We start from the raw sequence: 17,546 nt of genomic DNA, 5'->3' as shown, positions 1-17,546 counted from the left end.
CATTCTTCCTTGACAGCAGGACATCCTGGAATACGCAAGACCCTACTTCTTATTTCCCGACACTACTTGAACGTGATGTTTCTGATTTTGTTCGGTCCTGTGTAACTTGTGCCCGTGACAAAACTCCTCGGCAAAGACCTGCAGGACTCTTACAGCCCTTACCCATTCCAGAGACTCCCTGGTCCCAAATCGCCATGAATTTCATCACCGATCTGCCACCTTCTCATAATAACACTGTCATCTGGGTCGTGGTAGATCGGTTTTCCAATATGGCTCACTTCATTCCTCTACCAAGTCTTCCTTCTGCTCCACAGCTGGCGAAGTACTTATTGTCGCATGTCTTTCGTTTACATGGTCTTCCACAACATATTGTTTCGGATGGTGTGGCTTTCATCCAAATACATCCGCTTCAAGATCCCCTGTTACAAGCTCTGTCCCCGCTACCTTGGTCCCTTCCAGATTCTACAAAAGATCAATCTTGTTTCCTACAAACTCCGTCTACCTGCTAAATTACGTATTCCCAATTCCTTCCATGTCTCTCTCCTCAAGCCTCTTGTTGTAAACCGGTTTTCTCAGAAGAATCCTCCCCCAACACCTGTCTCCGGCTCATCAGATGTCTACAAAGTTAAGCAGATCCTTTCTGCAAAAAACTGTCAGAGGTAAACAATTTTTTTTTGGTCGACTGGGAGGGTTACGGTCCTGAGGAGAGATCTTGGGAACCTGAGGAGAATATCCTGGACCGTGACCTTCTCACGAGTTTCCTCTCTCATAAAAGGAGGGGGAGACCAAAGGGGGGGGGGTACTGTTACACTATGCGCTCCGGCCTCACACGCTGGCCGTGAGCGCATGGTCCCCTTACCTTCTGCTGCCGACGGGGCTGGGACTCGCACTGTGGGACGCACCCGCATGCGAGCCCCAGTCTGTCACTCTCCGGGTGTTTCCCCTGCCTTTGCTTCCACCTCTCTGCTCCGGCGCATGTGTCCCCGTCCCTTAGGGCGTGCACGCGCCGCAGCTTTAAGATTTAAAGGGCCAGTACGCTCATTAGTGTAACCACCTGTGTCTTGTTGATAAATTCCTCCACCCTCCTCAGTTCTCTGCCGGATATTTGTTGCCTTGTGCCCTAGAGAAATCGTTCCTTTGTTTTGCCTTGCCGTGTACCAGATCTCCTGCTCTTGTGACCTTGACCTTGCTTCTCTGCCGCCAGCCTACGGAACTTCTGCTACGTCCCGACTACGCTACTGTGCTGCCTGCCCTAACCTACAGCTATCCTGACTACGAGTTGTCTCATCCCTTCTGTGCTTCGCATCTCCTCAGCCGCCGGTGTGGTCGAGCCATTGCTGGGGGTTACGACCTGGCTGTTGCCTGCAGCAACAAGCCCATCCTGCTTTGCGGCGGGCTCTGGTGAAGACCAGCGGTACCTTAGACTCCGCTCCCTGGCACGGTCCGAGTCATCTGCCACACAGGTCCAGCGGATCCACATACACCAGAGTTCCTGTGTTCCTGTCTTCAGAAATGTGAGTGTTACAGCTTATATGGGAGTTTTCATACAGGGGACAGCTATCTGGATGATTTACCTACAGGGGGCATGAATACCTGCCTGGGGGACATGACCTACTAGGGGCCACTACCTACTGGGGGCATTACCTACAAGGGGTACTACCTACCTGGGGGACACTACTTATCTTGCAGCATTGCGTACATGCAATTACCATAAACAACACCTTATTTTCTGTCCACTAAGACAAAATATTATAAAAGTGCCCCTCCCGAGAATAGACTTTGGATACGCCCCTGGGTCGTACTAGTGATTTGTACAGTGGTAGAATAGTTTTTATTTGCCTTGGCGGCAGCTGTCTGACACTGGTCACTACAGGTAAATTTACTGTTGACTAAAAGTCCTTTTTCATGTAGTCCCCAATGTTTTTCTTATCTTATACATAATCCCAGCCTGGATTTTTCTTCCCCATCTGCATAACCTTACATTTATCAGTGTTGAACCTCATCTGCCACTTCCAAGCCCAAGCCTCCAACTTATCCAGATCCATTTATCCACTTACACACATTTTACTCCTGACCAAGCATTCTCATTTTATATACCAACCATTTATGTGGGACAAATGCTTTGGAAAAATGAAGGTATGTGACACCCAGTGATTCCCCCCTGGTCCAGTCAGGAGCTCACCTCCTCTAAAAAGCTGATCAGGTTAGTTTGACAGGACCGATCCCTCATAAACTCATGCTGATATGGAGTCATCCATAATAGCAACACTTAAAAAAAAAACTCAAAACTGAGGTTAAACTAACCCATAATTCCTGAAGTAACCTTTTGGCCCTTTTTGAATATAGGCACCACATTTGCTATGTGCCAGTCCAGAAAAACAAATCCTGTCACTATAGAGTTCTTGAAAATTAGAAATAGAGGTCTGTCTATTAAAATACTCCCTAAGAATGCAGGGGGTGAATACCAACTGGACCTGGTGATTTGTGTCCCCTAATATTATGAAAGCTAGAGCCCTCGATCTTAGAGATGGGTGGTCCCAAAAATGGTGCCATGGTGCCCCGTCTTTTAGGCATTCATTGTATATCCATATGTTTGAGCTGAAAATAAACCTTTACAACACACTTTAAAATATAAAGTTACTGCAAGGGTTATGTTGAGATATATATATATATATATATATATATATATATATATATATATATAATATTACATGCCTTAACTTGCTCTAAAGGATTATTGTACGGAGCTTGCATGTATGACTGATAATATTTATTATGAGTATACCATACATCCTTGCTAGCATTACTGTTTTTAAATAGCTGGTCACGTTTAATAACACTACATGACATGTAGTTTTAGTGCCTCAGTTCCCTTTAAAAATGTGTGTCAGGGCATGGCAATTAATAAATATTAGTACTGTATATGAATAATCATATAAAGCTGTATCATCATCAACAATATGTATACAAATAAACTAAGGTGATAGGTCATGTTTATTACTCCTCTAGCAGCAGACATGGATGAATAGAATTTTCCCAACTTGACATAAAAGAATGACCCGATATTTGACCATATATACAGTATTAGATGAATGTCAACTAAACATCCTGATTTTGCTGGGACCATATGACCAGTGAATATGACCTTTTGACCCACTCTCTATTCTACTTTAGAATGTGGAAGCTGAACTTAGCTAAAAGATGGTACAAAGCTGCTTCCCATGAGTGGTCCCACTGTGGGTAACTTCTGGCCCAAGACAGGCAAAAACAGGTAAAGGTCCCTGGCATGGACAGGCAGAAAGGTAGCATAACGAGATGAAAAAAGGGGGTATATGGAGCTCACACTGAAGGGACACGAGGTTAACTGAATTCCTTTACTCAAGGAATATAATGGAAAAATAAATAAAAACAGAGAGATCAGTCCTCAGTGTCTCACCCACTTCTGTGAGTGTGTGATGGATATCTGGTATAAATGATAAAGCCAGTTGCAATTTATGTAATATTTAATATACGATATTAAAATAGTAATATAAAATTTCTCTAAAAGTTGCGCCTCCGCAGGGCCCTTGCGGTAAATAGGCTCACTTAAGAGAATATGTTAATTCTTTATCGAAATAATAATCAAATATATTACTGCGGTTAAATAAATATAAAAATCATACACAAAAACCTGCAAAGAAATGTGCAAAGAAAATACATAAAAATAAACCTATGAAGGATAATAATATTGCCAAAAATATAAAGTCCTGTATTGAGATATCCTGTAAAAATAAAGTCCTGAAAAAAATAATAATAATGAAATGCAAAATCCAATTATATTGATTCCTATTGTTTCCAATCCTGTAAATAAATGATATGTCCATTTTTGGTGCAGTAATATTAATCCCAGCAGACACTGTATCTTTAAGTTGAGAATCCTGTTTAGAAAAAATTTGGGACACTCTGCCACTCACCGCCTTTTGGTCAGATGTTCACTGGTCTTGATGTTAAAACTCCACGGGATGATGACTTTTCAACTTGAGGTGGCGACAACCAGTAATGGAGTCAAGCCTCTTCTCACAGTCTGATACCGCTGCCAACAGATGGCAACAATGCTCGCTTCGGCGTGAAGATGGATACCGCCCGATGTAAGCGGCGTGTAGAGGTAGTGGCGTGTGAAGAAATCGGTTAGCTGATTGCAGGTCAGCTGACCTCAGGTGCACTCGATCCCGGTATGTCCCGCAAGTTGGAGTTTGCCCTGGCTTCGGACGGGAGGTTGCAGAGTGGCCAGGAGGACGTAGCTGTTAAGTCCAGTATCTGGCGCTGGATCACAGGATCACAGTTGGCTGCTGATGGATCACAAAGAGGTCTGCTGGTAGTTATAGTCCTTCTAATAATGAAAGTTATAGTCCTTGATTATTCAATGTCCCGGACAATAATTGACATGAACGGACAATAGTTCCGATCTGGTCTCTTTACATATTATATTTTGGATTCTATTGAATTTATTTTGACACATTTATTTAGTGGGGATTAAACTGGCAGAGTCACTGGTAGAGAAGGATCTGGGTGTACTTGTGGATCACAGACTACTGAATAGCATGCAATGTCAGGCTGCTGCTTCCAAAGCCAGCAGGATATTGTCATGTATCAAAAGAGGCATGGACTCAAGGGACAGGGACATAATACTCCCCCTTTATAAAGCATTGGTACGGCCTCACCTGGAATATGCTGTTCAGTTTTGGTCACCTGTTCATAAAAGGGACACTGTGGAGCTGGAAAGGGTGCAGAGACGCGCGACTAAACTAATATGGGTCATGGAACATCTTAGCTATGAGGAGCGATTAAAGGAGTTACAATTGTTTAGTCTTGAGAAGAGACGTTTAAGGGGGGATATGATAAATGTATATAAGTATATTAATGGCCCATACAAAAAATATGGAGAAAAACTGTTCCAGGTTAAACCCCCCCCCAAAGGACGAGGGGGCACTCCCTCCGTCTGGAGAAGAAAAAGTTTAGTCTCAAGGGGCGACACGCCTTCTTTAACATGAGAACTGTGAACTTATGGAACAGTCTACCTCAGGAACTGGTCACAGCAGGAACAATTAACAGCTTTAAAACAGGATTAAATACATTCCTGGAACAAAATAACATTAATGCTTATGAAGAAATATAAAATCCCATCCCTTCCCCAATATCGCGCCACACCCCTACCCTTTAATTCCCTGGTTGAACTTGATGGACATATGTCTTTTTTCGACCGTACTTACTAACTATGGAACACAATTATTTTTACTTTAATCATGAATATTATTTACAGCAAAAGGGTACGGCCATGGGTACCAGGTTCGCGCCGAGTTATGCCAATTTATTTATGGCAGCTGGTGCTATGGCCTATCCTCGGTGCGAACCTGGTGCTATGGCAACGTTATATAGATGATATTATTTTAATTTGGAAGGGCCCCAGGGTGGACCTCGATTCCTTCATCAGTCATCTCAACTCCAACGAATATAATCTTAAATTAACATCTACTGTCAGCCAAGTAAAAATTGAGTTTTTAGATACTGAGATATTTCCTGTATTAAATCGCCTTAACTGTAAAACATTTGTGAAACCTACAGCTAAAAATAGCTTCATTAAATTTAGTAGTTGTCACTTACCTCGGTGGTTGATTAATGTTCCCACTGGACAATTTAGACGGTTAAAGCGTAATTGTACGGAGGAAGTCCAATTAACAGACATTAACAGCACAATTCTTAGAGAAAGAATACCCTCTATAGACAATCAAAAAATCATTAGAATATGTTAGTAGGATGGACAGAAACACCTTTTTTGAACCCAGAGAAAATAAAATTAAAATGGAGGGACAACAGACAAAAATTATATTACCTTTCAATAAAGAATACAAACAGGTTGAAAAGATTTTTTCTAGACACTGGCATCTAATTAAGCAGGATAAATTAATAGGGAATATACTACCAGACAGACCTTTGATAGTATACACTAAAACCCCAAATCTTGATATAGCGGTAGCACCTACAGTGAAAAAAACAAATGGGAGAACAATTTCATCTACCTGGTTAACCACAAAAGGTTTCTTCCATTGAGGCTCGACCTCTGGCTCGTTTAAATGGGAAATTAATGAGCTTATATCAGTTCAAAGGGGGTCATTTATGTACTGGAATGTGGGTGTAAGACAATATGTGGGAAGAAAAAAACGATTATTGAAAGTAAGGATAGCGGAACACATAAATAATATTAAAAAAAGGGTTTCTGAAACACCCTCTATCCTTACACTTTACACAGGTACATAATACATAACGGCTAGTCTGACATTTGTTGGTATTCAGACTGAAGGCAGATTGGCGGGGTGGGAGCTATCTGTCGAGGATGTCGAAGATAGAAACACAGAGGATCTATGAATTTGAAAGTATGGAACTGAAGGGGTTAAATGCAAGTCTAGAAATATTTGGGTTTCTAGAGGGACGGGTCTCCCATTGAGGAATCGCCCTGTTATGATACATCTCAATGCGATTCCTATCCCTACCCTAGACCATCCTTCTTTCATATACCGTATATATTTTATTTTATTTTTATTATATTTTTATTTTCATTTTTACTTTTATTTTATTTTTATTTCTATTTTATTTTTCATTTTATTTTTTTACTTTTTATTTTCATTTTTATTCTCATTTTTATTTTCATTTTTATCTTTATTTTGGATTTTTTATCTCTATGCACTCATTCACATTTTTTCTCTCTGACAATACTAAATAATTAGATATGATTTTCTATTGATATTTTTTGATAAATATATTTAAAATCATTAACCTGTATTCATATTGGACTCTTGGTTAATGGATTCCTGTTTCCCATTTTAGACATTGGATCATATAGATCCAGACCATATTTTTGTAGGATCAGCGTATAAATTTATCAGTATAAAAAGCCAGTTATAGTGCAAGGCAATCAGCTCTTTGTATGCACCATTGAGGAAGGGGTCAGGACACTATCCATAGATACCCCGAAACACGTTTGGTATTGCTGCAAGTTCACATCTGATGCGGTTCACCTGCGTTTGTATTTTATTTTATTGTTATTTTTATTTTGCCATATAAAGAGACCAGATCGGAACTATTGTCCGTCCATGTCTATTATTGTCCGGGACATTGAATAATCAAGGACTATAACTTTCATTATTAGAAGGACTATAACTACCAGCAGACCTCTTTGTGATCCATCAGCAGCCAACTGTGATCCTATGATCCTGTGATCCAGCGCCAGATACTGGACTTAACAGCTACGTCCTCCTGGCCACTCTGCAACCTCCCGTCCGAAGCCAGGGCAAACTCCAACTTGCGGGACATACCGGGATCGAGTGCACCTGAGGTCAGCTGACCTGCAATCAGCTAACCGATTTCATAACACGCCGCTACCTCTACACGCCGCTTTCATCAGGCGGTATCCATCTTCACGCCGAAGCGAGCATTGTTACCATCTGTTGGCAGCGGTATAAGACTGTGAGAAGAGGCTTGAGTCCATTACATGTTGTCGCCACCTCCAGTCGAAAAGTCACCATCCCGTGGAGTTTTAACATCAAGACCCTGTGAACATCTGACCAAAGGGCGGTGAGTGGCACAGTGTGCCAAATTTCTTCTAAACAGGATTCTCAACTTAAAGATACAGTGTCTGCTGGGATTAATATTATTGCACCAAAAACAGACATATTATTTATTTACAGGATTGGAAACAATAAGAATCAATATAATTGGATTTTGCATTTCATTATTATTATTTTTTTCAGGACTTTATTTTTACAGGATATCTCAATACAGGACTTTATATTTTTTGGCAATATTATTATCCTTCATAGGTTTATTTTTATGTATTTTCTTTGCAGGTTTTTGTGTATGATTTTTATATTTATTTAATAACTTGTCCACAGGGTGAACCGCAGTAATATATTTGATTATTATTTCGATAAAGAATTGTATTAACATATTCTGTTAAGTGAGCCTATTTACCGCAAGGGCCCTGCGGAGGCGCAACTTTTAGAGAAATCTTATATTACTATTTTAATATCGTATATTAAATATTACATAAATTGCAACTGGCTTTATCATTTATATCAGATATCCATCACACACTCACAGAAGTGGGTGAGACACTGAGGACTGATCTCTCTGTTTTTAGAAAGGTAGCATAGACAGATACAGGCAAGAGGATCAAGCAGGTGGCACATGTTCAGGGTCAGCAATCTAGATGGGAAAGAGAAGATTCAGTATGATACACAGGGGTTACGCAGAAGCAGAGTAAAAAAAAAACAGGCAGCGGACAATATAAGGATATCAGGAAGATAACACATGTGATGGCTGGCCCTCTAGGAGCATGAGTTAACAGTTTAAAAAGCTAATTCTCTACTGTAAAGGGCCTACACAGGTTGACTTACTGTGGTGTAGATATCTGAACAGACTTTCTCCTCTAGAAGCCCTCAAATAGTTTATTCCCTGTAGAGGAGTTCTTTGTCACCTATTTTCTCTTCTGACTAAAACATTTTGTACAAGCAACAGACTGCTGGAAACAGAGTGTTTGTTGCTATATTGTGCTTCCCTGTGTGCAGGCGGCATGAATGGTCAACCAGTTTTCTTTAAAGAGTAACTACACCAAAGTCTGTTATCTAGTGGCACCACATTTAGAATCAATGCTCATTGCCAAAAGCTTCATATTAGATGGTGTTACTACTGTTCATTCTGTCTACAGAGAAAAACGAGACCGCATGTATGCATCTGTTTGCCATATAGTTACAGTGGGGCAAAAAAGTATTTAGTCAGCCACTAATTGTGCAAGTTCTCCCACTTAAAAAGATGAGAGGCCTGTAATTTTCATCATAGGTATACCTCAACTATGAGAGACATAATGAGGAAAAAGAAATCCATGAAATCACATTGTCTGATTTTTAAAGAATTTATTTGGAAAATAAGTATTTGGTCAATAACAAAAGTTCATCTCAATACTTAGTTATATACCCTTTGTTGCCAATGACAGAGGTCAAATGTTTTCTGTAAGTCTTCACAAGGTTTTCACACACTGTTGCTGGTATTTTGGCCCATTCCTCCATGCAGATCTCCTCTAGAGCAGTGATGTTTTGGGGCTGTCGCTGGGCAACATGAACTTTTAACTCCCTCCAAAGGTTTTTTATGGGGTTGACATCTGGAGACTGGCTAGGCCACTCCAGGACCTTGAAATGCTTTTTACGAAGCCACTTACATTGCCCGGGCGGTGTGTTTGGAATCACTGTCATGCGGAAAGTCCCAGCCACGTTTCATCTTCAATGCCCTTACTGATGGAAGGAGGTTTTCACTCAAAATCTCTCAATACATGGCCCCATTCATTCTTTCTTTTACACGGATCAGTCATCCTTGTCCCTTAGCGGAAAAACAGCCCCAAAGCATGATGTTTCCACCCCATGTTTCACAGTAGGTATGGTGTTCTTTGTTTGCAACTCAGCAACCTTTAGTTCTCGAGTTAAGTTTTTACCAAAAAGTTATACTTTGCTTTCATCTGACCATATGACATTCTCCCAATCTTCTTATGGATCATCCAAATGCTCTCTAGCAAACTTCAGATGGGCCCAGACATGTACTGGCTTAACCCCTTAAGGACCGGGGATTTTTCCGTTTTTGCATTTTCGTTTTTTGCTCCTTGCCTTTAAAAAATCATAACTCTTTCAATTTTGCACCTAAAAATCCATATGATGGCTTATTTTTTGCGCCACCAATTCTACTTTGTAATGACGTCAGTCATTTTGCCCAAAAATTTACGGTGAAACGGAAAAAAAAATCATTGTGTGACAAAATTGAAAAAAAAAAAAAACGCAGTTTTGTAACTTTTGGGGGCTTCCGTTTCTACGTAGTACATTTTTCGGTAAAAATGACACCTTATCTTTATTCTGTAGGTCCATACGGTTAAAATGATCCCCTACTTATATAGGTTTGATTTTGTTGAACTTCTGGAAAAAATCATAACTACATGCAGGAAAATTAATATGTTTAAAATTGTCATCTTCTGACCCCTATAACTTTTTTATTTTTCCGTGTATGGGGCGGTATGAGGGCTCATTTTTTGCGCCGTGATCTGAAGTTTTTAACGGTACCATTTTTGCATTGATAGGACTTATTGATCGCTTTTTATTCATTTTTAAAAGATATAAAAAGTGACCAAAAATGCACTATTTTGGACTTTGGATTTTTTTGCGCGCACGCCATTGACCGAGCAGTTTAATTAATGATATATTTTTATAATTCGGACATTTCCGCACGCGGTGATACCACATATGTTTATTTTTATTTACACTGTGTTTTTTTTTATTGGAAAAGGGGGGTGATTCAAACTTTTAATAGGGGAGGAGTTAAATGATCTTTATTCACTTTTTTTTTTCACTTTTTTTTTGCAGTGTTATAGGTCCCATAGGACCTATAACACTGCACACACTGATCTTCTATGCTGATCACTGGTTTCTCATAAGAAACCAGTGATCAACGATTCTGCCGCATGACTGCTCAGGCCTGGATCTCAGGCACTGAGCAGTCATTCGGCGATCGGACAGCGAGGAGGAAGGTAGGCCCTCCCGCTGTCCTGTCAGCTGTTCGGGATGCCGCGATTAGCCGCGGCTATCCCGAACAGCCCGACTGAGCTAGCCGGCCACTTTCGGTTTCACTTTTAGCCACGCGGCTCAGCTCTGAGCGCGCGGCTAAAGGGTTAATAGAGCGCGGCGCCGCGATCCGCGCTGCGCGCTATTAGAGGCGGGTCCCGGCTTCACTATGACGCCGGGCCCGCCGCGATATGACGCGGGGTTACTGTGTAACCCCGCGTTATATCAGGAGAGCAGGACCAAGGGCGTACCTGTACACCCTAGGTCCTTAAGAGGTTAAGCAGGGGAACATGTCTGGCACTGCATGATTTGAGTCCCTAGCGGTGTAGCGTGTTACTGATGATAGCCTTTGTTACTTTGGTCCCAGCTCTCTGCAGGTCATTCACTAGGTCCGCCTGTGTGCTTCTGTTTTTTTTTTGACATCACAGGGTGAGATCTTGCATGGATTATCAGTGGTCTTGTATATCTTCCATTTTCTAATAATTGCTCCCACAGTTGATTTCTTCACACCAAGCTGCTTGCCTGTTGCAGATTCAGTCTTCTTAGCCTGGTGCAGGTCTACAATTTTGTTTCTGTTGTAATTTGACAGCTCTTTGGTCTTGGCCATAGTGGAGTTTGGAGTGTAACTGTTTGAGGTTGTGGACAGGTGTCTTTTATACTGATAACAAGTTCAAACCTTTGCCATTAATGCAGGTAACGAGTGGAGGACAGAGGAGACTCTTAAAGGGGTACGCTGGTGGAAAACATTTTTTTTTTATCAACTGGTGCCAGAAAGTTAAACAGGTTTGTAAATTACTTCTATAAAATAATCTTTACCCTTCCAGTACTTTTAAGCAGCTGTATGCTAAAGGAAATTCTTTTGTCTTGTCCGCAGTGCTCTCTGCTGACACCTGATGCCCGTATCAGGAACTGTCCAGAGCAGGAGAAAATCCTCATAGCAAACCTATGCTGCTCTGGACAGTTCCTTATACGGGCATTAGGTGTCAGCAGAGAGCACTGTGGACAAGACAAAAAAGAAATTAAAAAAGAAAAGAATTTCCTCTGTAGCAAAGATTTTTTTAATAGAAGTCATTTACAAATCTGTTTAACTTTCCGGCACCAGTTGATTTAAAAAAAAAAAATGCATTTCCACCAGAGTACCCCTTTAAAGAAGTTACAGGTCTGTGAGAGCCAGAAATCTTGCTTGTTTGTAGTGATCAAATACTTATTTTCCACCATAAATTGCAAATAAATTCTTTAAAAATCAGACAATGTGATTTTATGGATTTTCTTTTTCTCATTATGTCTCTCATAGTTGAGGTATACCTATGATGAAAATTACAGGTCTCTCCTTAAGGACACAGGGCGTACCTGTACGCCCTGCGCAGGTCCCGGTGTTTAAAACGGGGTCACGCCATGACCCCACATCACACCGGGTTGGTCCCGGCTGCTAATTATAGCCGGGACCCTGGGCTAATAGCACGTGGCACAGATCATTGTGCCGCGCGCTATTAACCCTTCAGACACGGCGATCAAAGTTGATCGGCGAGTCCAAAACGAAAGTAAAAGCTTCCCGGCAGCTCGGTCGGGCTGATCGGGACTATCGCGATAAAATTGCAATGTCCTGATCAGCTAGGACGCGAGCAAAGGTCCCCTCACTTGTCTCCGTTGTGTCCGATCGGCTTTTGATTGCTCCAAGGCTAAGCTACAGGCTTGAGCAATTGAGCCCCTAGAACGCTGATCCCTATGGGAGCCATAACACTGCAAAAAAAAGTGATAAATGTTAATAAAGGTCATTTAATCCCTTCCCTAAAAGTTTGAGTCACCCCCCCTTTTCCCATAAAAAAACTGTGTAAATAAAAATAAACATATGTGGTATTGCCGCATGTGTAAATGTCCGAACTATAATAATATATCATTAATTAAACCGGACGGTCAATGGCGCAAAAAAATTCCAAAGTCCAAAATGTCATATTTTTGGTAACTTTTTAGGTCATAAAAAATGAATAAAAAGTGATCAAAAAGTCCTATCAATGCAAAAATGGTACCGATAAAAACATCAGAACACGGCGCAAAAATTAGCCTTCATACTGGCCCATACGTGGAAAAATAAAAAAGTTACAGGGGTCAGAAGATGACAATTTTAAACATATATATTTTCCTGCATGTAGTTAGGATTTTTTTCAGAAGTACCACAATATCCAACCTATATAAGTAGGGTATCATTTTAACCGTATGGACCTACAGAATAAAGACAAGGAGTCATTTTTACCAAAAAATGCACTGCATAGAAACGGAAGCCCCCAAAAGTTATAAAATGAAATTTTTTCTTAAATTTTGTCGCACAATGAATTTTTCCATGGATTTTTGGGTAAAATGACTAATGTCACTGCAAAGTAGAATTGGTGGTGCCAAAAATAAGCCACCATATGGAATTTTATGTGCAAAATTTAAAGCGTTATGATTTTTAGAAGGTGATGAGAAAAAAATGAAAATGCAAAAACGGAAAAACGCTGAGTCCTTAAGGGGTTAAGTGGGAGAACTTGCGCAATTGGTGGCTGACTAAATACTTTTTTGCCCTACTGTACATAAACCTGCCATTGACTCTTGGTACAACATATAAACTGCATAGGGCACATTATCTGCAGGATGCCTTTCTGCTGAATTTATACTTGACTACACTTTTGAATCCAGATACATAAAAAGTATGACAAGGCATACACAACGACCCTATATATAGCAATACCAAGCTCCTTTGGTAAGTGTCACCATATCAGTACTAGAACTGAATACAATAAGACATCTGTCTGGCAGTGAATGAGTTAATGCTCTCTCCTCTGAGCAATTGTATCACATAACAGGGAGGAATGACTGTGTTTCTTTAGTAGAGCTGAAGCTTCCGGACTCCTAGTTGTAACTGGTTAGGTTTACGACCAGGCCGGACTATATCCCTTGTTGTTATAGTAACATCAACAATGTTGCACCTCTTACTGCAGCAATGAATACGATAGAGAAGAACGGGTCAGCCCCCTTCCAAATTGCTCTCAAGAAACAGGTATATATATATAAATCATATTTTGATATTCTAGATTGCTTGGATATACATAGCATCATAATAGAGTGGTCTCCTACAGCTGTCCGGGCATGCTGGGAGTTGTAGTTGTGCAAGAGCCGGAAAGTCACAAATGATAGACCACTGTTATAATCATATACAGTACATCACTCAGGATCCAATTCCTAATGGTTTTTTGACATGTTAGCACTGGATCCTGATACAAAAGGTATACAGTGGTCCCTCAACATACGATGGTAATCCATTCCAAATGGACCATTGTTTGTTGAAACCATCGTATGTTGAGGGATCCGTGCAATGTAAAGTATAGGACAGTGGTCTACAACCTGCGGACCTCCAGATGTTGCAAAACTACAACACCCAGCATGCCCGGACAGCCGACGGCTGTCCGGGCATGCTGGGAGTTGTAGTTTTGCAACAACTGGAGGTCCGCAGGTTGAGGACCACTGGTATTGGAGGTTATACTTGCGCGTCCCCACCGCTCCAGACCGTCACCGCTCATCACCGCTGCCCTGGATGTCGCCCTCCATCGCTATTGCCGCATCCCCGACGCTCCGGCAAGGCCTCTGCTTCCCCGGCATCCTTGCTCTCCGTCGCCGCCATCATGTCGCTACGCACGCCGCTCCTATTGGATGATGGGACGGCGTGTGCAGCGACGTGATGACGAGGATGAAGAGCGCCGACGATGCAGGGGATCCCAAAGAGGACGCACTGGAGCCCCGAGGACAGGTAAGTGATCGTCACCGGAGCACACGGGCCACCGTAAACGGCTATCCGGTGGCAGCTGAAGCAGTCTGCGCTGCCCGATAGCCGTTTATGCGATGGCCCCGACATACAAAAGCATCGTATGTTGAGGCCATCGTATGTTGAAATGATCGTATGTCGGGGCCATCGTAGGTCGGGGGGGTCACTGTATATGATGTATGGAAACAGATGGCCCCCAACCGTAAGGGTCCAGGTGTTATTTTACCTTCCACAATCTCTATTGCAACCATAGTGATAATTCAGGTAAACTAGTTTAATTTTAAGGCCAGGTTCCCACTGTCTTCACATCTTTCGGCAGATCCGCTAAGAAATGCATGGTCGTCTACGGAGATGGCAATGCAGTCGCCTGCAGGATCTCAGTTGGAAATTCCATCCGGAAATTTCCCAGTATGAACCTGGCCTAATAGGATATACAAGCATGCTGCATTTGCTCTTTGTGTGTGTGTATAAGTCATCTATATAGCTTGGGCCACTTGCATATGTGTCACCAGGGGTTAGGGCAGAAGGGTCTTTGAATTTCGTGGCTAAACATAAAGAAGGTCATACTAACAAAGAAGCTCATTTGGACACCTCCAAAAGTGGATGCGGACAGGCCCATATGGATGCGTTCACTTCCCAATAGCAGACAACACCCTACCCTACCTTGCGCCCTACTACACTAAAATGGACTCACCTGCAGTGGAAATGGACAAGCCTGTTAAAGGGATGTTGGGCAGCCAGCAGAGAGAGGAGAGTGGGTGCTGCAAGCATGACACTGAAGAAATACAGTGGACATTGGTACATTACATAAAGGTGGATGAACCAGTCACCAGCCAATCTCTGAATGCCTTAAAGGGGTATTCCAGGCAAACCTTTTTTTATATATATATCAACTGGCTCCGGAAAGATAAACAGATTTGTAAATTACTTCTATTAAAAAATCTTAATCCTTCCAATAGTTATTAGCTTCTGAAGTTTTCTGTAACTGCTCAATGATGATGTCACGTCCCGGGAGCTGTGCATGATGGGAGAATATCACCATAGGAACTGCACAGCTCCCGGGAGCTTCCGGAGCCAGTTGATATATAAAAAAAAAAGTTTTGGCCTGGAATACCCCTTTAAGAGTATAGAGCATTGGGAAACACTGCAATATAATATGGAAGGGACATGTTAATAGTAAGTGTTAAACCTTATATGTTTTAAATATGGAAGGTTTCACAATTGGAGGAACTGCAAGCTCTTTCTTTATATAAAAAATAGACATTTATTATATTCTTTTTGACAACATGGCAGATAACATTTGACAGACCTTAGTATAGGTTATTCATGTAAAAATTGTAGCAGGATTATATGGGCTTGAATAACATTAGAGATGAGCAAACTTTTTAAAAATTTGATTCGGCCGATTCGCCGAATTTTCCGAAAAATTTGTTTCGGGTCAAATTTATTCACGGCGAATCTATATTAAAAACGGCTATTTATGGCCTACAGAGAGCCTCAATAGGGGTGTAGAACACTTTCCTTAGTTCTAACACGCATATGGAGTGTGCTGGGGTAGTGAAATAATACTGTTATTCAGTATGACATGCATATTACAGGCATCGCTATTAGAATCACTGCCACAGAGCGGCACAATGAGAGAGCCTGGAGGGCAATCTATGAGGAGATCATATAGTGGCTGAATGACACAGCATGGAGGTGTTGGAAGCATGGGGAGACCATATAGTGGATAAATGACACAGCGATAAGGTGTTGGCAGCATGAGGAGACCATATAGTTGTAGACACTAGGGCTTCACAATCCCTGAGATTAAAAGATGAATTTTTAAATTTAAATTGAAGATTTATGGTAGCTAGTGCTACCATAAAAATGTATAGACCCAGGCCCAGCAGCATCAGTAAACCATATTTTAGCTAAATGACACAGCCTGGAGGTGGCTGAAGCATGAGGAGACTATATAGTGGCAGAATGGCACAGCCTGGAGTTGACTGAAGCATGAGGAGACCATATAGTGGCTGAACGGCACAGCCTGGAGTTGGCAGAAGCATGAGGAGACTATTGAAATTTAAGATTTTAAAATGTAAGATTTTAAAACTAAAACTGAGGATTTTGAAATTGAAATTTTAACTCTCAAGTTTTAGTGTCCCAGGCCCTGGCATGTGGGTACAAAGGACCAAATCTAACAATGAGTCACATATCACATGGCAGCACAATGACAGAGCCTGGAGGTGGCATCAGTATGAGGAGACCATATAGTGGCTGAATGACTGCCTGGAGTTTGTGTCAGAATAGGGAGACCATATAGTGTCCGAATGGCACAGCCTGGAGGTGGCTAAAGCATGAGGAGGTCATATAGTGTCTGAATGGCACAGCCTGGAGTTGGCAGAAGCATGAGGAGACTATTGAAATTTAAGATTTTGAAATTGAAATTTGAACTCCCAAGTTTTAGTGTCCTTGGCCCCGGCGTGTGGGTACAAAGAACCAAATCTAACAAGGAGTCACGTGGCAACACAATGACCGAGCATGGAGGTGGCATCAGTATGAGGAGACCATATAGTGGCTGAATGACTGCCTGGAGTTTGTGGCAGCATGGAGAGACCATATAGTGTCTGTATGGCACAGCCTGGAGGTGGCCGAAGCATGGGGAGACCATATAGTGGCTGAATGACACAGCGTGGAGGTGGCTTACCATGAGGAGACCATATAGTGGCTAAATGGCACAGCCTGGAGTTTGTGGCAGCATGAGGAGACCATTTAGTGGCTAAATGGCACAGCCTGGAGTTGGCTAAAGCATGAGAAGAGACCATATAGTGGCTGAATGGCACAGCCTGGAGATGGCTCAAGCATGAGGAGACCATATAGTGGCTCAATGACACAGCCTGGAGGTGGCTTGAGGATACCATATTGTGGATGAATGGCACAGCCTGGAGGTGGTGAAGTATGAAGACCGACCATATAGTGGCTAATGGCACAGCCTGAAGGTGGCAGCAGCATCAGGAGTCCTGAAAGTGACCCGGTGATAGAGTGGTGTGGTGGGTGCCAATACCAGTACCCAGTGACGAAGGTAGGTGAAAAAAGGTCTGATGCGGAGGAATGTTTTGTAACTGGGGAGCAGCACC

At 41.9% G+C, this 17,546-nt stretch overlaps 2 protein-coding genes across 16 annotated transcripts in view; one reads left to right on the top strand and one right to left on the bottom strand.

Moving 5' to 3' along the window:
* LMNTD2 (lamin tail domain containing 2) overlaps positions 1–17,546 on the top strand; it is a 223,700-nt gene that overhangs the window by 119,002 nt on the left and 87,152 nt on the right. Inside the window, exons 1-2 of one of the 12 annotated variants that reach the window (XM_056527115.1) lie at positions 7,184–7,608; positions 13,607–13,665. The exons of 8 other annotated variants lie outside the window; for them this stretch is intronic. In XM_056527115.1, the coding sequence (XP_056383090.1) occupies positions 7,526–7,608; positions 13,607–13,665 (142 nt within the window). In that variant the 5' untranslated portion in view covers positions 7,184–7,525. Of the gene's footprint in view, positions 1–7,183; positions 7,609–13,515; positions 13,666–17,546 lie in introns of those variants that run through there. 3 more of the 12 variants (XM_056527111.1, XM_056527118.1, XM_056527110.1) reach the window with 3 other exon arrangements.
* The window catches only part of RASSF7 (Ras association domain family member 7), a 232,830-nt gene that overhangs the window by 191,323 nt on the left and 23,961 nt on the right, over positions 1–17,546 (bottom strand). Inside the window, exons 1-3 of one of the 4 annotated variants that reach the window (XM_056527104.1) lie at positions 5,870–6,582; positions 5,641–5,754; positions 3,954–4,369 (exon numbers count right to left, since the gene is read on the bottom strand). The gene's annotated coding sequence lies outside the window, so the exon portion shown is untranslated. Of the gene's footprint in view, positions 1–3,953; positions 4,370–5,640; positions 6,583–17,546 lie in introns of those variants that run through there. The other 3 variants (XM_056527105.1, XM_056527106.1, XM_056527103.1) reach the window with 3 other exon arrangements.

The sequence above is a fragment of the Hyla sarda genome, chromosome 6, assembly GCF_029499605.1.
Source record: "Hyla sarda isolate aHylSar1 chromosome 6, aHylSar1.hap1, whole genome shotgun sequence".
Classification (NCBI taxonomy): Eukaryota; Metazoa; Chordata; class Amphibia; order Anura; family Hylidae; genus Hyla; species Hyla sarda.
This window is presented reverse-complemented; position numbering and strand designations above follow the sequence as displayed.